The 23,992-nt window shown below is 34.2% G+C and overlaps 5 protein-coding genes across 6 annotated transcripts; 2 read left to right on the top strand and 3 right to left on the bottom strand.

Moving 5' to 3' along the window:
- Positions 1-2,457: 2,457 nt before the first annotated feature.
- On the top strand, positions 2,458-5,992 carry LOC21410199 (F-box protein SKIP14). Its single transcript, XM_010101977.2, has 2 exons — positions 2,458-4,202; positions 4,706-5,992. The coding sequence occupies exons 1-2, from the start codon at positions 3,267-3,269 to the stop codon at positions 5,264-5,266; spliced, it is 1,497 nt and encodes a 498-aa protein (XP_010100279.1). The 5' UTR covers positions 2,458-3,266; the 3' UTR covers positions 5,267-5,992.
- Positions 5,993-7,938: 1,946 nt separating this feature from the next.
- LOC21410198 lies at positions 7,939-8,109 on the bottom strand. The gene has a single exon (XM_010101976.1). It carries the CDS (start codon positions 8,107-8,109, stop codon positions 7,939-7,941), a length of 171 nt encoding a protein of 56 aa, XP_010100278.1.
- A 602-nt stretch (positions 8,110-8,711) lies between these two features.
- Positions 8,712-10,542, bottom strand: LOC21412666. The gene is made up of 2 exons (XM_024168210.1): positions 10,277-10,542; positions 8,712-9,834 (listed from the first exon to the last, which is right to left on the bottom strand). The coding sequence occupies exons 1-2, from the start codon at positions 10,431-10,433 to the stop codon at positions 8,843-8,845; spliced, it is 1,149 nt and encodes a 382-aa protein (XP_024023978.1). The 5' UTR covers positions 10,434-10,542; the 3' UTR covers positions 8,712-8,842.
- Positions 10,543-12,016: 1,474 nt separating this feature from the next.
- Positions 12,017-14,836, top strand: LOC21410197 (trihelix transcription factor GT-4). Its single transcript, XM_010101975.2, has 5 exons — positions 12,017-12,783; positions 12,899-12,937; positions 13,591-13,722; positions 13,928-14,152; positions 14,283-14,836. Exons 1-5 carry the CDS (start codon positions 12,228-12,230, stop codon positions 14,483-14,485), a joined length of 1,155 nt encoding a protein of 384 aa, XP_010100277.1. The 5' UTR covers positions 12,017-12,227; the 3' UTR covers positions 14,486-14,836.
- Positions 14,837-15,161: 325 nt separating this feature from the next.
- Positions 15,162-17,115, bottom strand: LOC21410196 (mitotic spindle checkpoint protein MAD2). Of its 2 annotated transcripts, XM_024168243.1 has the most exons (7): positions 16,770-17,112; positions 16,602-16,617; positions 16,367-16,497; positions 16,004-16,124; positions 15,816-15,919; positions 15,595-15,716; positions 15,162-15,498 (listed from the first exon to the last, which is right to left on the bottom strand). In XM_024168243.1, exons 1-7 carry the CDS (start codon positions 16,840-16,842, stop codon positions 15,442-15,444), a joined length of 624 nt encoding a protein of 207 aa, XP_024024011.1. In that variant the 5' UTR covers positions 16,843-17,112; the 3' UTR covers positions 15,162-15,441. The 2 variants fall into 2 exon arrangements, with proteins under 2 accessions (XP_024024011.1, XP_024024010.1); XM_024168242.1 differs by having other exon boundaries at positions 15,595-15,919; positions 16,770-17,115.
- Between the last annotated feature and the right edge of the window lie 6,877 nt (positions 17,116-23,992).

Genomic DNA, 23,992 nt, shown 5'->3' with positions numbered 1-23,992 from the left:
AAAATAAGGGGAATAGAAAATGGGCAGTTTTTCACTTTGGTTATTGGATTCGGATTATTCTTGATAATGTCAAAGCCACCCAAACCCAATCAAATGAGCTTGAGCCATTGAAAGTGGGGTCATCTCTGACCCTTTTCCTATTTGCCACAAAACACAAACCCAATTGCGACTCCAACAGGTAATGACACGTTCACACCCCAATCTCTTTCTCAAATCACCGCGGGATTGTCCCTTGACATTTTTGAGTTAGAGTAATTTGAGTGATAATTTTTAGTTGAGTTTAAGTTATAACTTGAGTTAAAGTTGTAACTTAAATTTGTGTTTAGGTGTGCACATTTGAGTTATGATTTGAATTGAGAATCTTTTTGAGTTTGTATTTGAATGGGTCAAAACTTAAATTTATATTTAGATAATATTTTAATAAAAACTCAGTGGTGATGAAAAATTTTAATAGAGTGTATGAGTGGGATTTTATTCATCTTTTCGTTGTGAATGCATAGAAAAAATCATCTCAATCAGAATTAAAACAACAAAGTTATGACATTTTTAAGAATAGAAAAAATATTGTTCATTAACTTGAGTTCGAGTTTAAGTTGAAGGGGAAACTTGAACTCGAGTTTAGTCCCAAACTCGAGTTCAAACTCAAATTTTACAAAAGAAACATGAACTTGAATAAAATTATAATTCGAATTAAAATTTTTTTTTTAGTTTTGTTGTAAAATAACAACCCTCACAATTCTACACATGGGTGATAAACATTTTTTTCTTTAATATTTTAGAAAAAAATAATCAATGAAATTTTTTTTGATTGAGTATAAAAAACCTTGCAGTAGGGTTATGTTTTGAACGGTCACATCTACGGTTAACGTTATGTTTTGTTAGTTTTATATATTTTTTAATTTAATGAGATTTTAATAAAATTTAATTATCGATAAAAAACTCTTAAAATAAATCATTTTTTACTATACTTTATTTTTAAAAAATAAATTAATAACTCGTGTTTTTTATGGACATGTTGATGTTTGTATTGTCTTTTTATATTACACAACATATTTTTCTCCCTCTTTTTTTTTAATAAAAAAAGTTACGCATTATTCTAAAATAAAGACTTCTGGTTCAAGTCATTTTCAAAAAAAAAAAAAAAAAGACTTCTTGCTCAAGTCAAGTTGTTTAACACGAGTACGAAACTTTATATATATATATATATGTAAATATTTACATAAATGAATATAGACAGGACTTTCTATAATTACCTATAACGTTATTAAAATTAATTAATCCACGTCACTAATTCATGGATCAAGATCTAACGAATGTCAATGAAAACTTTAACCTACATTGTTTCCTTTTTTTTTTTTTTGAGAGGATGTAAACAAATTATTAGTCTTGCATGGCTTAGCTAAGAGACATATAAATATATAAATACATATACATATTTTATTTTTGGGAAGCATGAATTTATCGAATAAATTAGTGGTGGGGAAATGAATTCTCTCTTTTTTTTTTTTTTTTTTTTTTTTCTTAGGCCAGGGAAAGTACTTTTCTTTGGAAAACGTGTACTATAGCGGAATATAAATAAAAGGAGTTCCTTCTTCTCCCGCCACAATGCCACATCTTGTTGCGAAGAAGAAAAGTAACTTTCCTTAACTCTGCCACGTATCCTCGTTTAACTTTAGCACTTGGATTTTTTTTTTCTATTTTTTTTTTTACAAAATAGTTGTAATAAAAACTATAATTTTCAATATTAATAGGAAATATATACTTGCTATAAAATCATAGTGTACATATTTTTTAATTAAATTTCGTTAAATTCACATCTTTTAATTTTCTATGGTTTTAACGGTGATATATATATATAATTTTACCTTGTTTGCAAACCCTTTTAAAATAGGGAATTTGGACATTATAATATCTCTAATATATATTAATTATAATTATTGTATTAATTGTAAATTTAATATTTAAGTTATTTATTGTGTTAAATTTTTCATATATTATACTTTATGATAAATTTTCTATCAAGTAGAGCATATGAAAAATTTAGCATCAATAGCTTTGATTAAAATGTTTATTTTTTTATAAAATCATTACAACTTTTGTATTTTTTAATTATTTTAAACATAAAAATTTACTTTTTTACAACTTTTAAAATTTAATAATTATAAAAAATAAATTTAACATTTTAAATAGTATTATATATTAAAATAAAAATAAAAAATTATATTACATCTTTTAAAAATAAATATTTAATTAACATTAATTAAAAATCGTTTTACAGCCTTGTCTTTTTTTCTTAGTTTTTTTTTTTTGTTTTTAATACATTCTTATACAGTCGTAATTATATATCTATTATTGGATTTTCTACGCTTACAAAATATTAATTTACAAATATATATTATATATATTATATATATTATATATATATGTGTGTGTCATCTCGCCCAATTTCTCTCTCTCTCTCCTCTTTTTTTCCCTGAACTCGATCGACAGGCTCTCACCTCTCTTCGGGTCGAATTTCCACCAGGGAAAAAGGAACCCCAAAAAAAAAAAAGGAAAAAAAAAACTAAAAAACCTCGCGAAGAACAAACATACCCTAGAAAATTAGAAATCTCCAATCCAATTCCAAGAGGTCGCAGAGAAAAGCTTCTTCTTTGCTATCAATCTGTTCATGCGAGGATTCTTCGGCGCCAAGAGGCAGGCTCACGCCGTCGATTGCGTTTATTTCAATTGAAATTAGGGTTTCCTGGTAATCGATTTTACATTTCGATTTTGCTTATCTTTGATTTTCTCCACTTTATTCGATCCGTTTCTCGTTGTTCTTCGTGTTTTTCTGTCCCCTGCAAACCCTAGTTTTTTGTTTCGTTAGGTTAGAGGAGGAAAAAAGAGAAAAGAGGCAAAAAAAAAAGAACTCAATTCTTTGATTCTTTATTGTGTATATATAGATTGGATTAGGCTTTCAGTTTTTTAGGTTTCTTTTCCAGTCTAGCTATTTTTAGGTTCTTTTCAAGAAGCTCTGTGAAATTTTTGGTGCGTTGTTTTAGTTTGTCATCCGAAATTGAGGGTTTTCTTGGTAGATCTTCCACAGAAATTTCCTTTTTTGTGCCTTTTTTTCCTTCTTTTTTTCCCCCTCTTTACAATCACTCCTTTTGTCCTTCGTTTCTCTTTTAGACAAAAAGAAAAAGAAAAAAAAAGGAAGAAGAAGTGTTGAGAAATCTAGGGTTTCGTGTTAGATTTTCTGGGGAAGGATTCGGTAGAGTGTAGATACGATGGCCTTGAATTTTTCTCATCGGCCTGTCTTTCCGGGGCATCTCTCTGAAGAGAATTTGGTCTCGCCGATCCGAATTGCGAACGGGTGCTTCCTGGAGGGTATCCCGGAGAGGAATCACGACGGCTTCGGTAGCCCGTGGCATTCAAATTGGGAAGTTGAGAATCCCTTTGATTATGGGAGGGACAGATTTGAGAGTGGTGGCTCACAGGAATCGGTATCGAGCGACATTCTTGATCTTCTGCCTTCGGATCCCTTTGGCATGGATATAAGTACTACTTTCACTGCTATCACGGGTTGGCTCGAGGATTTAGAGGTGGACTACTGCGGATATGGAGGGGATGAGGCTGTGGCGAGTGATGGGGGCTATCAGCTTTTTGCGGAATTGAATTTTATTTTGAATAATGCCATGAGGTGCCAGGCTTTCCCTGCAAGTGCAGAGGTTGATGATAAATGTAATGTTGCAGTTGGGTTTGGTTGGTCTTCTGTGGAGGAGGACAAGGCTGGTGCATCTTGCCTTGCTCATTTTGGATCGGGTTCTGCTGAGAATAGCACTCCGAGTATCGGGAATGGAAGTTGGGGTGTCGAAAGCGGGCAAAGTGAAGTTTCTGGAGATGGTAATGGAATCTTTTCCAATGAAGATGGAGGAGCTCCTCACGGCGGTTTGCTCTTTGCCCTCGGGCACATGGGTGTGCGTAATCTTCTTGTTCTTGAAAGCGTATGCAGATCTCTGCAATCGCAGATTCGTGGTGATCCCTTTTTGTGGACGACTATTCACATTGAGCAGCCTTTGAACGAGAAGCTTACTGATGACATTCTTTTGCACTTAACCAACAAGGCTCAAGGTAATCTAAAATGCTTGAGCCTGGTGGAGTGCCCCAGGATTACTGATGATTGCCTGAGACGCGTGCTTGAAAGTAATCCTAAGCTAACTAAGGTCAGTATTGCCTTTATTTCATCAACTTTTGTTCCCAGCCTTTTAATTCCTGTTTGCTGCTGCGCAACGAGTTTTTTTTTTTATCTATGTAATTTCGTGGGTGTTTTATTCTGATTGTCATTAAACATATTAAATTTCGGACTGTGTAAAAAGCTGCGTAACTAACTTGCCTTGTGGAGCTCCATTGCTGACTCCTTCCCCTTTACACTTGCTATGTTGGTTAACTGGGAATTGGTAATACTCAAAACTCTAATGAAGTCTATTGGCGGTGTTGTGTGTTTCCAAGTAATAGAGTTTCTTAATTAATTTGTTTAAAGCCCAGTAGCACCATGGGAACCTTTGGTAAATTCACTGAACTATCTGATCTTTGCATTTTCCTCAAGGCACACTCTTCAGTTTGCTCTCATTTTCTTTGAGCACGGAATACTTTACTTGTTTCGTTTGTGCCAAACGCACGTATTTATTGTGATAGGAAGCTGATGAATACTTTCTTTATTTTGCAGTTAAGCGTGCCCGGATGTACAAGGCTCACTATCGACGGCATCATGAATAGCCTAAGGGCTTTCAACTCCTCTGGAGCACAGGGTGTGAAGCATCTACGAATTGGTGGGATCTATGGTGTGACACCCAAGATTTTTGAAGAGATGAAGTTATTGTTGGGCATCGATGACAAGACGCAGCAGAGTGCCCGGAAACCACGTTTCCATGTAAGAGGAAGCCTTGACCTTCCTAACGATGATGATCGTTATATCGACATCGAAACGTGCCCTAGATGCCAGAACCATAGGCTTGTTTATGATTGTCCGGCTGAGACTTGTCAAGGGAAAGATCATGCTATTCAACTGTGCAGGGCTTGCACACTCTGCATACCACGTTGTGTTAAGTGCGGTAGGTGCATTACCGACAACGAGTATGAGGAAACATTTTGTCTGGAATTGCTTTGCTTTATCTGTTGGCATGAGGTGGAGAAGTTGGAAGAGAATCAAGATTCAAAGGTTGATCCGATTCCGTCCGAGTCTGCCGTTCCAGTTGAACAAGATCATGCCTTTTCTTTTCATGGCTAGAGACCGATTACCTGTACAGGCCCGTCGGTTTCAAGTTATGACTCGCGAAATGGCATACTTTGGTCGGTTATTCAGACACCCTTTGGAAGGAAGGGAAAAAAAAGCACCATGTTGGATAATGTTTTATTGAACCTCTTAAGTCACATGACTGCTGTTGGGTCATTGTGAAAAAATAAAAAGAAAATTAAAAAAAGAAGAAAAATTCAAAAAAGAAAAAAAATTGGCTGAAGACGAATGCTAGGAGCTAGAGAAGTGTTATAAGGTTTCTGCTAGCAGTGCCCAGAGAAAGGATCTTTGCTTCCTGGTGGTTCCTTTGCTTGGCTCTGACACGATTGGAATCTAATGGAGGTATGTTTTTTGGCTTATAATTTGCGGTGGTGTCGAGCTGGGATGTAATTATGACCTACCTGCAATAGCGACACTTGGAGTACTATATTTGTGATGAAGCAGAAAGTGGAAAGATGATCTGTCTATTGTTTGTCTTACGCGTGGTCATTGAATAAAGAGCTCATTTATTTGTTGCCTGCCTGCTTGGGAGATGAATTGGTGATTACCCTTTCATTCCATTATACTATGCAGCTGTTTGTGTTATACTATGCAGCTGTTTGTGTTATTAAGTGTACACTTGGAGCACTAAAACTATGTGACTCAGACGGCAGACTTGTGTCTCTATGTTCACAGTTCAGTGTTTCTCCAGTTTTATTAATGAGTGTTTTCTTTGTTCCGACTTTTACTTTATGATGTAAACTATTATTTTTTACCTTCCACGGTCATTGCAATGTGTTGTACCACGTGTTTACTTTTCCCTGAGTGGATTTTGCCTGGTCCCTGTTATGGCCGTGGCAGAAAATGCTTATAATTTGCTATATTCATCTCCGACCTCTGTATGTGTGTGTACGTGTATATAGGAATACACGTGTATGTTGTATGTAAGAAAAGAATGTGTGGGTGTGTAAACATTCGATATGTATTTGTGTATATATGTTGGTGTGCGGAGTTAAATGAATCACTATGTAAAATCTGTAGTTATGTAGCGAAAAGAAAATAAATAAAAAAAATAAAATCTTGTAGTTAGCAAAATTGAATGATTTTCTTTGAATTGTTCGTGACATTATTTTCATTTATTACTGATGAAGGGATGAGAGTCATTCGAAACATGTGTTTCTATCTGTAAAGTAATGAAGTCAAAACTTGCGATTACTTGTATTCAAAGTGTTGATCTTTAACAATCTCATATTAATAAGAGAATTTGATGGTCTAAGCTCTGCAAATTTTCCTCTTTAGGCACCAAAAAAAAAAAAAAAAAAAAAAAAGAGGAGGAAAAAGAATTTTCTTGCATTAAAAAAAAAATTCATTATATTAATCTAGTGGCATGTTTATTTATCAAGAGTGGAAAATGAGAATTGAGAATTGGAATCAACTTTATATTTATTTTCCATTTTTATCTTTGAATGAGAGTATGAATGTGTGGGTCCCACACCGGTTGAGGAATGGGATCACCACTCCCTCCACCTCTACCGGATTGGCATTCACAATTTTGATAGTAAATGTGAATTACGATTTTTTCCTTAATTTTACTAACAAATTAGAGTCTTATTGATGTGCTTTTCACGGCTGACAAGGATTTAGTTGGATTACAAGCCAACTTGTATTAAGAAATGATGAAAATTGATTGATGCCACTAATATTTTGACAACGAAGCATTATTTACTACGTGTATTCTATAACATTCTGGATCTAACTCAAGAAATGATACATCCTTAAAATTCTTAGTCGTGGTTTAAGTGGTCTTATTTTATTTCATCATTATATTTTTTTCTTTAAATTATTTCAAAATTTATTGAGAAAAAATAATTTAAATGATTAATTAAGTGCGATTAAAAAAAATCTAATTATTAATTAGTTATCTTAATATTAAGATAGTTAGCATAATATATATATATATATTTTTTTTTTTTTTAAAGTTCAATACATAAAAATCTATTAAAATGGTAGGTAAGTAAATTTATAACAGTTATTCCGATTCTGAGTGTAAGTAAACACATGAATGAGATTGAGACTGATTCTAATTTTAATTCCTGAAACATAAGTAAACAGCTTATTCTGATTCCGATTCCTGACTCCGATTCTTGTCCACTCTATTCACTCCGATATAAATAAATCCGCCGCCATATGTTACAATAATACAATACAATATAGTGTCTCTTAATTCTTAACTATTGTGCTCATTAACGTAGCAAATAGCAATTCGTGCATTGTGCTTTGGTTCAAATTGCAGATCTATTAAAAGAAAACAAATGTTTTCATTGTCATAGTAAAGAGTAGTAACTTCTGGATTTTTCCGCTTAGGTTTGCCCTCCAAGCAAACATGAGATGGGCATGGGCAGCATTTTTCGCTCGAGTTCTCAAAGGCAAATTGGAACAAACATTCACCAAGAATTTTAAGCCGTGATAACATAATGTTCTATGCCATTGAATCAACATCTTCCTCGGATACAACATTATAAACAACCGTGTCATCAAATTTAGCAGAGGAAAAAAAAAAGAGAAAAAACAAAAGAAAACAATGATAAACCAGACGCTTTAATGCAAGCAAGACCATTCAAAATTTTTTGCCCAAAGTGCATTATGCAAGAAAGAAAAAAGAAGAGGTTCTCTCAAATTTATGCTTATCACTTTTGAGATTTCCTCCGGAGCTCTTTTATCCATTTGAAACTTAGAATTGATTTTCCGAACTTACTCTTGGACCCATCTTTTTTCTTCTTCTTATCATCCCTTGGTGCTTCTGGTGGAGGGTCAGAATTGTAGTCCCATTGATCAGCCCATGACAACCCAGAATTCATCACTAATCTGTTCCTTTTTTTCTTTTTTTCCCTGTCACTTTTGCATTTCTTGGATTGCAGAGATATCTTAATATATTATTTACTATTTTAACTAAATGTTGCGTTCATCATTTTCTTCTATTTGACTTGAGAAGGCGGTTGGTTTAAAAGTTGGCCAGTTCGATTACCAGTTTTAGATACTTGTCCTTCCAAGTCATTTGCTTATTTTAGCTCAATTTCCTTTGACTAATTTAGTCTTGTATGCTTCATTTGGACAAAGAGAGTTAATTTACTAAAAAAGTTTCTTCCTTTTGGACCTTTGATAACAACCCATGCCCTTCACGAAACCTATGGTTGACTGAATCTCTATAGCTTAAGCCAAGTTTAGTCCGTCCGTACATCTATGGCCATCCTAGACCTTATATTCAGTCGCAACCTTTCATGCATTTATAGACTGGCCAAATATAAAAAAGATGATGCTAATTTACCATCCTAATATTTTAGGAAGAACTAAGAATGCTCTTCTCTAAGTTGTTTACTTGTTTCCTTGGACAATTGACACATAACTTAAATATTGCATTCATGTATTTAAAATCTTTGAGCAATATTAACTTAAGAAAATACAAAGTAACATTGTGAAATCCTCCATGAATGAGAAAAGAAGATTGAGATTCCTATATAAACCAATTGATAATTAATCAAAAGGAAGGGTCACAACATGGGATGAATTGACCCACATTTTCACTTGGGGCCATTATGATCCATAAAATTCAACATGACCGGCTATCTCCCTACACAACAACTTTGCCTCACCCGCTAACTTGATGCTTTTGAAAGTGGCAACCCCTGTCAGTTTGTGGGTAGAAGTCGGCTTATAAGACTTGGCTTCTTCTTCCCTCCCCAGCGACAAGGCCTCCCTAGCAGGAACAACATTTTCCCACCAAAACTCACGCAAAATCCCGTGCATCAACTGCCAGTAGCTACGATCCCGACACACACGAAATATGGTACTCCCATTTGGTGTCCAACAATACAAGTCAAGCCAATCTCTGTCCATTATCTCCATTTGACCCTGAACCTGAGGCATGTAATAAAAAGGCATTTTAGTCCAAGGAAGACCCATCTCAGGTTTCCCCTTGTTATATGGACACTTCACTTCCAAAATCCCACCACCCTCTTGCAAGCAACTGAGCAGACCATCAGGAGAGGCACCGAGCCAACCAAACCGTTCCTCAGCATGAATCGCGAACCCAAGTGAGTTAACTTCACGACCGGTAATGCTTTTGTACTGGTCTATTGCCGCTGCTTCATTGAGAACGCCCCAATCCATGGCGAATTTTTTAGCACCTTCGGCAGCTGGGCTCGTCTCTGGTGTAAATACCTTCTCATGCCAGAGCTCAAATCGGCGGTTTCCTTTCCAAAATCCCAAGGCAGTGCTGAATGTGCTCGTGGTTAGCTTGTCCCTGCGAAGCGCAAACCACTCCTCCGAGCGTTGGGGAGTGTCGGATTGAGTGAGATTTGAAGCCAACACAAGCGATGACGCTATGAGAGAGTTAGTGTGGGAGATCAATTCTGAAGTGCATGTGGATACGGTTCTCAAACTTCTACCACGATATTTCCTCGTAACTGCGATGGATTTTTGGTGGGTTCCGTAGAATCTAGTGGCGCAGGACTTGCACATTGCAAGGATCCCCGTGCTGTTCGTAGCCATTTTGTTCTGGTGAATCATCCTACAAAAGCCACACACTGCTTGAAAAGCTTAGAAGCAGAATATAGATAAAATCAACACAAGGGTTTTTCATTTTTTCATAAATACATGCAAAACTTTTCGTTACTAGAAGTTGGAGGCAAAATTTTAATTTCTTAAAAACTGTGACAATTATAGTTTAATTTGAAGCAACCAACGTCAACTAATAGCTGGCAAAGCAATTAAAATTCATAATCTACGAATTACAAAATAACAATAATAAATCAGATACATTTGTGCAGTAATCGTGGGCATTCTGTCCATTATTGATAGGATTGCAAATTGCAATTGACAATTAGTTCTAAACTTAAGATTCAAATGTATAAAAGTTTGAAGTCTAACTCAGACGCTAAAATCCACACCATAAATCAGAAAAACTTCAAGATTGACGATATAAAACAGGTATTAGATTGATTTCAGAAATGAGGTTCAGGGTGGTACCTGAGAAAGCCCTAGAGTTGAAGGCGATGGCTGTAGGGGGCGAAAAGAGAGAAGAGGTCGGTCTCAGAATGGAGGAGGATCCTCCATTGACGAAGCAAAGCGAAGAAGCTCTGAACTGTGACTGAGAGGAAGAAACTCTGAAAACAATAAGCTTCATTGCCGGAAAGAAGTAAACAGGGAACAGAATCGCTACAAAGTCATGGCCTTTCCATCAACGTAAGATTAGGGTTTAAAATGGATAAAAATCTGCAGGGAGAGAGACAGAGAGAGAGTAGGGTGGACGAGGAGGAGAAGATACTGAGAAACGAATATCTGTTTCCAAGATGCAACGGCGTCGTTTCGGTCTTGTGATGTAAAACGTCGTCGCTGCATGAACTTGAGAGGGAGTCTAAACGCACCACCGTTCAGAATTCAGATAGTCAATTGGAATGTCGTTCACCAGCCGAAAAACAAAGGTTAAAAACATGTCGTTTGGGGTTTAAACAATGCACGACGCCAATTTTAGACAATAAACGACCAAATAAATAAAGAACAAGAAAACTTCAAAACGAATGTCGTTTGAGTAAAATGAGGTGATTGGTTGCTTTCAAACATGATACTCAATGACGGGGAGACCGGGGGCCAAGCTTTTTTTATTTTTTATTTCTTAATATAGTGGTTTTAATTTTAATATAATAAATATGCATATAAATTCGACTTAATCCTCTTAAATTAATAATTCTCTACATTTTATTAAGCCAACTATGTGTTACATATATAAACAAAAACTGTTATAAATATATACATATTAATATAATCTTAACAAAAAAAATGGCCTCTCCTACCAATAAATCCTACGTTGTCACTATGATAAACAACAAAAAAGACATACCGGTTCTCGAGTTGAATGACAAAAAATAGATTATTTTATGCTAGTTACGGAAATAAAGGACAGGAAAAATGTAGATTTAACAACATGTCGTCTGTCTTTAGACGACTGGAAACTTTCTAACTTTCAAACTTTCAACAGGACATCAATTTTGAGCAACAAAACTAATTTGGACGACACCAAAATTTCAAAAACAACCGGAATGTCCAAAAAGCTTTACTGATAAAACGACCTGGTTTTTTTTTGTGAGGAAACATTACCTGTCGTTTAATTTAACTGAAACAAAAGCATTTTTTTTCCCTGAAGGGATTTTATTTTTTTATTTCTATTCTTTGTTTTTTGCTAACAAGTTTTCTTGAAGAGAATAACAGCATTCTATCAATCCCCCAACGACGTGCGTTTTGTTTCAGCAACATTTTTTTTTTCTAATTAATAGGTTGTTTAAATTAATCCTTAAAAAAAAACATTTAACTTAAAGAAAATAATAATAAACTAAACAACCTCCAGTCCTACATTTGTACAAGACCACTTTACTTTAATATCTTTTATAATTGTCTTAGTGCAAAGTCTCTTACTTGTCGGAACAGATAAAAGAACCTAAACTCAAGAAAATTTGTCCATTTCTATTCTTATTATTATTATTATTATCCACTTCGCTTAAATCTAATTAATTACTCTTTCATAGTTTTATTTTCATTAAAAAAAAAAAAATCCCTCCTAGTTCTATAATTTATTTATACTATCAAAAAAGAAAAAACTTTTACTTCACGCATTCAAAAAAAAAAGAGGGGAAAATCTCAAACATACCCTTGTACTAAAAATGTGAAAAAACAAATACTAATCCTAAATCCTTGTTCTTTACATATAAGAAAAACCACCCCCAAATCTCTCTTTCTAGTCTCTTTCTCTTTCTTCATATCTTCTTCTTCCTAATCCTCCTGTATGTAAATGAGGTTACTTCTGCTTCTGCTCATGAAAACTCTCACTCTCTTCAACAAACTCCTCTGAAAAATCCCAATCAAAAACCTCAATCAATAACCAGTCCAAAGCAGAAGAAGCGGAAGCGGAAGAAGAACAATAAGCATGTACTTGTCGTCGGAGAAGCCACGGCCAATCAATTTCTACAAGGAGGAAGAAAGCCGCGAAATGATGATCGAGGTCGTCTCCAATGGCGGCGACATCTCCACCCACCAACAACCGCCGCCGTCGCAGATGGTGGTCGGCGACAGCAGCGGCGGGGAGGACCACGAAATCAAGGCCCCGAAGAAGCGCGCCGAGACGTGGGTCCAGGACGAGACTCGGAGCCTGATCGCTCTCCGCCGCGAAATGGACGGCCTTTTCAACACCTCCAAGTCGAACAAGCACCTGTGGGAGCAGATTTCCGTCAAGATGCGCGAGCGAGGGTTCGATCGCTTGCCCACCATGTGCACAGACAAGTGGAGGAACTTGCTCAAGGAGTTCAAGAAGGCCAAGCACCACGACAGAGGCGGCGGAGGCGGGTCCACCAGTGGGTCTGCCAAGATGTCTTATTACAAGGAGATTGACGAGATTTTGCGAGAGAGGAACAAGATTAACGCGCATTACAAGAGTCCCACTCCTCCTCCTAAGGTCGATTCCTTTATACAATTCTCCGATAAAGGTGAAAAAAAAACCATTTTTTCTTGCATTTTTAGTTTCTTTTAAAGATTTCAGCTTTGTTAATTTTCATGGTTTTGACACTATTTTGACTTTGTGTTTTACATTTATATAAGCAGGTATTGAGGATGCAAACATCTCTTTCGGTCCGGTTGAAGGTACGATTTGATGTTTGGAATTCTTTTTTATACTGTCTTTAGTCAAAGTAACGTTTTTCTTTCTCTTATCTTACCCATTCATCGGCTTTTTAGTTCTCTCGCCTAGATTCCTTCCTAAATCCTATCTAGTGCTAGTTGAAAAAAGGGTGTTCATTTAGGAGGTTTTCTTTTCTTTTTTCTTTTTTTTCCCCAACAGAAGAAGAATGTTGTTTCATTTAGGTTTTATCTTAGGACAAGCATCAATGTATCCGCAAATAAAGCATAATGAGATTCTGTAGCTGATTCGTGATGATATCTATTGATGGCATACATACAAGATGGGACTACGGCTCTGTCCAAAAAAAAAAAAAAAAAAAAAAGAAAGAGAACCGGAACTTAAAATTGTGCCTCTTTTTTTTTTTTTTTTGTTGTTGTTGTAATTGTGACTGCTTAGTTTTTAATGTACCAGAAAGAAAGATGTAAGAAATATGGACTGCCTTTAATTGTTGCCTCTTTGGTTTAAACCCGATTTAAACTGAATCTTAGGTCTGTGTATTTCCTGGTTACTATTGTTGCACTAAATAGTTCTTTCATTCAAAGATCTTGTTTCTTCTTTTACATTCTGTATTTCATTTTCTTTCTGGTATCTGTCATTTAAGTTCCATTTTGTGCAGCGTGTGGCAGGCAAACTCTCAATCTTGAAAGACGCCTGGACCACGATGGACACCCTCTTGCCATCACGGCAGCTGAAGCAGTCGCAGCAAGTGGAGTTCCGCCTTGGAATTGGCGAGAGACCCCTGGAAATGGTAAGTCAGAAAGTATGAAACTTGCACTTCATGTGTTTTCTCTGCTCACACGACGTAAACTTGCATTTTTCAAAGGCTTGCTTTTGATTTTTTTATACATATACATACTGCACGATTGCAAGCTTCCCAACTCAAGATCATGAAAGCAAAGCTCTTGTCTTGATAATTTCATTGGCTTTTCATTTCCATTCCCCCTTTTTGATAGGTGGGGATGGTCAGTCATTCGGTGGAAGGGTTATATCAGTCAAGTGGGGGGATTATACAAGGAGGATAGGAATTGATGGCACTGCAGAGGCCATCAAAGAAGCTATCAAGTCGGCGTTTAGGTTGAGAACAAAACGTGCGTTTTGGTTGGAGGATGAAGACCAGATCATTCGAAGTCTCGATAGGGACATGCCTTTAGGAAATTACTTGCTTCATGTCGATGAAGGTATGTTAATCTGCTTATAGTTTAGTGGATCGTATTCTCTTTGAATCATGTATGTCTGTGTCTCTAGCAAACTTTTTGTGAAACAACAGTTTATGGGACGCAAGCTAGGCTAAAACTCCTTAACTTGCAGGGTTGGTAATCAAAGTGTGCTTGTACGATGAATCAGATCATATGCCGGTGCATACTGAGGAGAAGATCTTTTATACCGAAGATGATTACCGTGATTTTTTGACTCGCCGGGGCTGGACATGTCTGAGGGAATTTGATAACTACAGAAACATTGATAACATGGATGATCTTAGACCTGGTGGTATTTATCGTGGTGTGAGTTGAGGCCAGCACGATCTCATTTGTATTGCCCAGGAAAATGCGTTGTTTAATATGTTTCTCAACTCCACAGAAAAAGATAAAAGAGATCCCTCATGCTGATTTGGAATCATTTTTATCACTCGTATATAAATGATGTTTCAACACGAATATCTGGATCAAGTTTGTAAATATGTGTACCGTCTCAGTAGTATCAGAGGATTTCCAAATTCAAACACCTCTGAGTTTTTTTGTTAAGTTATAAATCTTGTTTCTTTGCCGTTCATACTTTACTTTTTAGTAGATAGAAATTAGAATCAGATTACAGTGTTGAAACTTTGAAACAGTCCAAGCAACTAACTTGAGAAAGTTTATGTGCGCACATTTCCAGCAAATCGCAATTTAGTGAAATTTTTATTTTTTTTTCCCTTGGTAACAATTGACATTAACATTATTTTGATTTTTGACTAAATTACAGCAGCAACCAACCAAAGGGTAGATTGGTGTGTGATTAATGTTTTATTCACAAGTTATAAAGGCTAAATTTATTAATTTATAAAGGAAACACATAGAAAAATACAGAGAATGTTTTTGATAAACTTAAAATAAAGGTATATAAATTAGCCTATTCTCCTTTGAAGATAGTCGATAAAGGTATAAAGTAGTCGATGTTTCTTTCAAGATAATTCTTAACTTTGCTTCGATCATATTACTATCATTTGGTACTAAAAAGAATAAAAATTGGTAGAAGATTTGAGATCAGAAGAATGTTTGAGATCCCAGAGTTATTTTTTTCCCAACCTTTAGAAGAAGAATGTAGATTGATGTTTCTCTTCATTTCCGTGCGGAAAAGTCACAAAAATGAATACATTTCAAGACTTTGAGACATCATCAACATATTGTTTTCTAAAAATGTGAATAAAAGATTCACAATCCACCAAACCCCCAATCAACATGATAAAAAGGGGTGTAAACCTTTCCTTCTACTGCTCATCCCATTCATCATTCTTATACGATACCAAAGTGTTCACCTTGTGAATCTGCCAAAGCACAAACAAAACTATTCAATCAAAACCAGCCACAAAAATAACATTTTTTGTTGTTTGAATCGATTCATATTTGATACTAAAACTTGCCTTGGTATCAAAAGAATGCAGTTTCACCATTTGTGGATTAGCAATCAATTTGGGATCACTCTCAATCCAAGTGAATGGCACTGCAACATCTTTATCAGTATATGCCAGCACATCAAACACACCTAAAACAAAACAGAAAAAATCAGAATAATTTAAAAAAAAAAAAGAGAAATTCGTAAATAAGTAGTACCACTGGTGAGTGAAATGGTTCTTGTTCTTACAAGTTTCATCAAGGCACGGCAAGTAAGTAATGCTTGAAGCAATCTGGCGCATGATTGCTTGAATCTCCCTCATAATTTCTTTGTCGCTCTTTTCCTTTGACACCCTAAACTCACATTTCAAACATAAAACTAAGGTTATAAAAAAAAAAAACAAGAAACAAATTAAGGGTTTGTCTATCTAAAATTACCCCGTCTCAACGACCTCACTGTTCGTCTCGATGCTGAAATTCCACCTCTCAAGGACTTCATTTGTAGACTTGCTCATTATTACTAGAACAATTCTCTGTAACTTTCCAGATTCAAGCCATTCTAAACAACAACAATAATACCATTTTTTAAAAAAATGGAAAAATGAAATTTGAGTCACAAAGATCAAGATAATGCTTGCTTCAAACATTATCCTAACAATCACGCCACATTATACTCGATGGGAAAGGGAAAATTATTGTTGAGTACTTGCAATTTTGAGTAAACAAAGTGCAATTAACTTGTTTTCTTTCATTTTCCTACAGTTTCTGGGTATCCAAGCCGGGAAGAAGATGGAAACCAACCTGAAAGCTGTGCAGTTAGGTTGGCAATGAAGGATTTGACGCCCTCATCTTGAGTAAGCAACATCGGGAGCCCATATTTCTTCACTTTCACGAAACTCTCTTCGGGATAAACTCCGCGATTATACAGAATGCTATATATTCATTCATTCAAAATTAGGGTTTTCCTTGTTTCAAACGAACAAATAAAATAAAGAGAAAAAAAATAGAAAATTGAACAAGATCGCATTTATTTTACCTGTTCGCAGCATATCCTGAAAATTAATTAAAAAAAGTAGAAGAATCAGTCTTTTAATCCTCAAAAACCAAACAAATCGCAGCAAATAAAGTCGATTTAATTTTTTTTTTTCAAAAAAAGTATTGTTTGCTAATTGAAACGGAAATCTCGAGGGAGACGAAAACATACCAAAGAACTCGCTGACGATCGCTGCAGAGCCGCGGAGAGTAATTATGTCTCTAGATGCGGTTTTCGAAGCCATTTTCACGCGAGAGAAAATTTTTCCAGTTTCTGTTTGGTGCGAAAGAAAAACAAATGATGTTTCTCGAAGCAGGGGAAGAGAAAATACGGGATTTTGATGGAGGAAACGAAATGAAAGAAGCAGAAGGTGAGCGGATTATGATGGGGACGCCGAGGAAATATAGATCGGGGTTTGGGGGAAAAAAGAAAGTGGAAAGTTTGATAAAGCGCAACGGCTAGTTCTTTCGGATTGGTTCGCTGTCTTGTTTCTCGAGGCCTAGCCAACGGTAACATTTTAAAATTAGGCCTTTTGGGCTGAGGAAAAGTCTGTCCTGCTTTTTCCCCAATTTCGGGTGTTCTTTTTAAAAAATAAAAAATACATAATTTGCTATAGTTTTGTACAAGCATGTCATTTACACCATTCTAACTAATTTAGTATTAATTATAGCCTTTTATTTTAAAAAAATAGTAGAAAATAGACCAATATGAAAAGTTTAAGGAAGTATATAGGCTAATTTTTAGTTATAGAAATTAATAGGCCATAACTTGTCAAGTTATAGTTCATAGCCAGATAAGTTATGGACAAAAACCGTGAATTATGGACAATAACTTGTTAAGTTATTGTTCATAACCAGACAAATTATGGACGAAAACAGTAATTTGGCATATTTATTAACTTATGTAAACTATTGGCCTATCAATTTTAATTCATCTCAAGTCTTAGCCTATTTTCCTCTTTCTCCCTTTATTTTTCTTCATTAATTAAATAACAATTATTTATTTTTAAATATCGTGGCATAAATAATATTTTTTACCACATTGTGTGGTATTTTTAATTTTTTCCCATAAAATAATAAATAATTCAATTTCGGGTGAATTAGAAGCACACCAACTTAATTGACATATCAAATTTATACATAAATGTGCTACAATTCACAAATGAATAGCTTGTCTTAAAAAGTGGTATGCCCAGCTTACAGATTGTTTGGTTAATGAGTTTGAACATAATATTAAATTTTTATAAAAGAACATTGTTGCAGTTCTGATTGCGAACCAAATGCAACATTAATTAACACCAAATTTCATACCAAACAATTAGTAACGTGACATCATTATAAAAGTGGTCAATTTTATGAATGGTAGTTCTCAATTTTCTTCAAAAGAGTGGTCAATTGTGCTTTTAAGTTAACTTTTTGTTGGTAGTATTTTCTCCTGATTATATTAACTACCGTCCCTTTTTTCCTCCATTATATTTGTATTCAGATTATTTATTTATTTATTTGGTAAGTTAATGAATATCAAACATTTATACGATTTTGAGAATGTTAATATTTGATGCTGCATTTTATGATGTTATTTACGAGCATTATGTTAAAACATATGACAAATTGTATTGAAAATCATCAGTATCATAGAAGATCATTATCACTATTTTAGTATTCTATAATTACGAGATTTTATGACAATGCATATGATAATTAATCGTTATATAGAAGATCATTATCGTAATTCTATGCTCATCATTCTGAACATTGATAGTGCAATCATCACTATTTTAGTATTCTATAATTACGAGATTTTTCGTTTTACTTTTTATGTTAATGCAATGTTTATTATGATAACGAAATCTTGCTATGAATCTATTTTAAAGAAAACAAGAAATTACCAGGCGTGAAGACGTTTTGATTTAAAATAAATGAAGTTAATACCCTCAAAAGAAACTTATTCTTATTCTTATCTTAAAAAAAAGGTTAGTCTTATTGATATAATAACGGATTTATAGACGACGATGATTTTCGCACACTTAAAATCTTAGAGATGGCACATTTAGAAATTATACAGCTAATAAGATGACACGCGAAAAATATAGAAAAAAAATGAAGTTAATACCCTCAAAAGAAACTTATTCTTATTCTTATCTTAAAAAAAGGTTAGTCTTATTGATATAATAACGGATTTATAGACGATGATGATTTTCGCACACTCTTAGAGATGGCACATTTAGAAATTATACAGCTAATAAGATGACACGCGAAAAATATAGAAAAAAAACGAGAAACTTAAATAGAAAAGCACAACTAGATAAAGAGCTATGCAAATCAAACGCACCACCATTATAATTATATGAGATTTAAATGGATATATGTCTCTTCAACACGAAAACAAAGTAGATATAAGAAAAAAGAAAATTCCTAACAGAAATCCTCTAGAGAAGTCTCCTCCTGTGAAACAAATTGAATGAATTTGAGACGAAGGAAGAGAAAGAGAATGAAAATTTTGATGATACACGCTAATATACTTTGCTTTTAGGATGGCACTTTTATACTATAGTCGAGTATAAGCCCAAAAACTGGTGCACTTTATTTTATTTCAAAAACAAAGTAAGGAAAATTTTGATGATACACTCATGACAAATCAACTTTGTGACAACTCTAAATTATAAAGTATTAGCTTACGTCATAATTGTGTAGCACTTAATTTGTTTAAGTGTAACACTAATGTTATGTTTGGTAGGATGGATAGAAAAGAAGAAGGAATGAGAAGTAAAATACCTAGGTGAAGGAAGTAAAATCGTAGAAGAGAGATTTTCCCTCATGTTGTTTGGTAGAAAAAAAGTAAAAGTGAAAAGAAAATGTTAAATCTAATTCATTTTATAATAATTCCCCTTTACAAATAAAAATATGATGAACGATTAAGGTTAAAATAGCTATTTTATACCTCATTTGTTTTGTCAAAAATTTTTTCTCATCTTTTTTTCCTAAAGTTGGAAGGTTAAAAATTGGTGGGCCCCATGGATTCTTATTTTCCTTTCTTCCTCATTTCTTCTCTACCAAACAACCAAAAATTCTATTTTTCTCTCTAAAATCCTTCTTTTAATTTCTTTCCCTCACCTTTCTATTCTACCAAACAAACCGTACATATTATATGTGTTGAACTACGCTTTTTAGATATTATATTAAAGTAAACTAATTGTTTTATACACGTACAAGTATTGTTACACGAGTATATCAAAAAAATTATACATACGTGACTGATTCGAATGCCAGACTGAGACAATTTCTATAATTATGTTTGATGTAGGAGGTTTTAATTATAGTTGTCGTGTATTGAATTAGTTTTATTTTGTCATTAGTTTCTCATTTTTCTTGGTGGTTATTTTGTTATCATTTTATAAGTGAACTATAAATAGCCACGTTAGCTATTATAATTGAGATTTCGTTTTAAAAGTCATATCTTCCGTTCAGATTAAGCTGATAAAATTCTAACGTATCCATTCTGCTGCATTGATATTGAAACTACAAACTTGGCTTGATAATGACTTGGGCAAAAGTAATAATCAGTGAGATATTTTTTATGAGCTAGAAAAATTCCTTGTAAACGTTATCTCCAACGCCAACCCAAAATGAAAAAAAACAAGTAAACAACTAGTGTACACGCACTGGTTTGAAACGGTCCTGGTCACCCGCCATGAATGAACAACATAAAGGAGATATGACGTACGTGGCAGTTATGCAACTGCTTGGTTTTAAACCAGCCTCGTGTAAATATACGGCATCAAGCATAAAACATAACGTCAAGCATTACTTTTAGCTGCTTTGTTTCGATAAAATTCCTGTTTATCGCAAAAGATGTTTATAGAAGTAGGATTCTATAATTAAATTTGTTTAGAGGGTTATTGGCGCTTTTGAGAATCGATCGTTTTGGTAAGTCGATTCGGGTTGATTTGAGTCAATAGAGCGTTAGAATGAGAACGTAAAATGCGAAAAAAATAAACGAACACACAAATTTATAGTGGTTCTCCTGATAATGCAGGGTACGTCTATTATAGAGCTCCGAGGGTTTCACTATCTCTTGTAAAAAGTGCAATTACAACGGAGAATGAGAATTGGAGAAGAATGAAGAGGGGATTTAGAGAGAGAGAGAGAGAGTTTATGCGTATTATGAAGGTTTCAAGATGTCTAATTCGTGATCTACATGGGCTATTATTGAATAAGGTCATCTACTCTCCTTTTCTCTTAGATTGGATAGTTTTCCTTTTCTTGAGTTGATTTTCCATATTTACTTTCTAATATCTTTGCTCTTCTATATTGATCAGATACGTGCTTTTAATGTAGAATTTGGCTGAGATAATCTTCGTGGCCTCTAAGGAATCTCGTTTCTTGAAATATTCGATGTGGTTCCCATACGCCTGTTGTCAGTCGGCCTCTAGTAGTCTCGAGTCGATCTAGTCTTCAATTAATTTCAGTCAATTAGAGTTGACCTATTTCTTTAAATGTTAGCCACGTGTACGGTGATGATCGTGATGCTGATTTTAACTCTACGAATTGTCCTTGTAGAATTATGCCAAATTACAATTTATTTGTGCATAATAATGACACGAGCACTAGTAACTTATTCATGATGATCGTGGTGCTGATTTTAACTCTACGAATTGTTCTTGTAGAATTATGCCAAATTACAATTTATTTGCGCATAATAATGACACGAGCACTAGAAACTTATTCATCAACTTTGTAACGTGTTAATTTTGTTTTGGTTTTTCCTTTGACAGTGTTATTCTACCTTTTTTTGATAAGGAAACGAATAAGTCGTGCCATGAATGAAACGTTTCACCATTCGAACATGAAGTTGTAGGTATATCATGATCAATGTTCGCCACTATTACAAGTACTTTTGAACAAAGTTGTTTTGTGTGCTTAACTTAAAACAACTTAGATCATATAATGATTCTTTTTTTTTTTTTTTTTTTTTTTTCCTGAAACCAGTAGATAAAAAGTAAAACTCATTGTAAACCACAACATCACATATGTGATCATATAGCACTTGTCTTCATCGTTGTATAATTTCACGTGTTGATGTTTCGTCGGTTGTTTCTTGCGTCCTAATATTTATGAGGAAATTAAGGAATCTATTCCCTTTTTCTTCTATCTCAAAAAAGCTAAATCATATTTGGACGGAACGGAAACGTTGTCCCTTGAATGCAATAAAAAAGAAAAAGGAAACAAAAAAGAGGTGGCGCTTCTTACTGAGGAGAAGAAATGAAAAGGATTTCACAATTAATTAAAGGCATATTGAAATAGACAAGTGAATTTTTGTAGGCCTTGTGAAGGGTACTCGAGTACTCCAACGAATTGGGAACTTTGGGCAAATTATGGACAGTTGTGTAGCCATGTATGATCCATATCCCACCATTTAAGACTAAATTCTTTTGTGAGCCCCAGTTATACATGTACATTTTGCCAATGGGCCGATGCTCTTTTTTTTTTAATAAAAAAAAAGAAATTATTAGTGTTATCTTATCCTTTGTTATTTAAAAGATCTTTAAGACTATCAATAGAATGGAATAGACTTAACTCAATTCTACTTAAAAGATAGCCCAATTTTACCCATGTCACCACATACCCGATGCTACACAAATTGCTCAAACCAAAGTACTACTATAGATAAAAAAGCCTTGAGTACTTGATGAAGTAGAAAAACTCAGATTGAGTCACTAAGGGCTCGTTTAGTTCGCTGATTTGAGTTTTTAATTCGAGTTGAGATGTGACTTTATGTGAGAGCTTTTTACTATAGTAAAAAAAAAAAAAAATAGATGTGACTATTTCTGAGAGGTTTTTACTGTAGTAAAATTCAAATTTTAAATTCAAATCGGTAAAATAAACGTAAATTGGATTGTCAACCAAATATTTGATCACTATGTCATAAAAAGGACACATGACAAGTCAAGTCAATAATGTTGTGAAGGATTTTTGCTTGCTTGCTTGGCGGCTCTTAAAGAAATAAGGAGGAAATTCCCTTCTTATTTGCACATGTTTAAGTTAGGAATGTAGATAAGAATTTCCTCTCGTCTAGTGTTCGTGACTCATGGGGTCATGGAATTGTTACAGTCTGGTTACAAAATAAAGATTGAAATTGTCAAAATGTCATTGTGGAAAAAAAAAAAAAAAAAAGAAAAAGAAAAAGACTTAGACTTGGTTCTGGAACTGTCCAGGAAATCTAATTTCTTCTTTCATCAAAGTGTCGACACCATGGCTTCATATGATATACTTCATAGACTTCCTTGTTTTCATTAACTTCAAAAAAAAAAAAAAAAAGAAATTGACTCATAATTTGTCTTCTTCTTGTGATATAAACCCCATTAATATCCTTGGTCTAGTCTTTTTAATTTTCTCTATATTGGTGAACCTATTTTTGTTCGTCTTGTAACATGTGATGTAAAACCCCTTATTACATATGCTTGGTTGGAGTACTTTTCAACTTTCAAGTTCACCAATATCATCTGTAGTGTTTTCAAACTGTACAATACAAGTGTATGTCATGTGAAAAGCGAAAGAGAATTTTGGTTGGAACTGATCAAGTTTGAATCTTTGTCGCACCCTATTTTTGAGGAGAGGATATAGCTGCTGATTGGCAACTATTGGATCTGATCATTCTTTTTTTTTTTTTTTTTGCTGAATTATTGGATTTGATAATTTAAATGCTATTCCTTCCACCTATTAGTGGATTATTGGCTAATATAAATTCCCACCTTTTGTGGTCCAATAAATCAACCTGCACCCCACTATACTACCAAACACACATATGTGTGTATATATATATATATATATATATATATATAGAGCTTGTTCTTAATTGTTAAAAGCAACTTGAAAGTTGAAAGGTAGTAGGAAACTAAAAAGTTATTTTGGCTGAATGTGCCAAGTGCTCCACTCTATGAGAAGAAAATTTTAATTTGAGCCATGAGACTGCAACTATTAAATTTATATTATTAATTAGCCAATTAATTAACCAACGACAAAATTAAGCAAGACATAAGTCTGATAAATGAAACGGCACTTATAAAGATAATGCTGCAGTGCGACAGGGAATCAATCATATGGAATGGACACTGCACAAGAGGATAATGTTTGCTAAAAGGCATCTTATAACACAAAAAAAAGCCAAATTCAATGGCTTGAAAAAGTGCCCATTTTATTATTCATGTGCAGGAATCCTTTGGTCTATTTTAAGAAGAGAAAAAGGAGGTTGCCCATAAAAACAAAGTACCATATTAAAGCAACGGGAGCAAGAGGGCCACTATTGCACTGTAAAAAGCTCCCCAAAAAAAAAAAAAAAAAAAAAAAAAAAAAAAAAAAAAAAAAAAGGAAAAAATTTTGGGCCATTATATAAAA

This window comes from Morus notabilis, unplaced genomic scaffold, assembly GCF_000414095.1.
Source record: "Morus notabilis unplaced genomic scaffold, ASM41409v2 Scaffold99, whole genome shotgun sequence".
In the NCBI taxonomy this organism is placed as follows: Eukaryota; Viridiplantae; Streptophyta; class Magnoliopsida; order Rosales; family Moraceae; genus Morus; species Morus notabilis.
The sequence above is the reverse complement of the archived record's forward strand: the minus strand, read 5'-3'. Positions and strand labels throughout refer to the sequence as shown.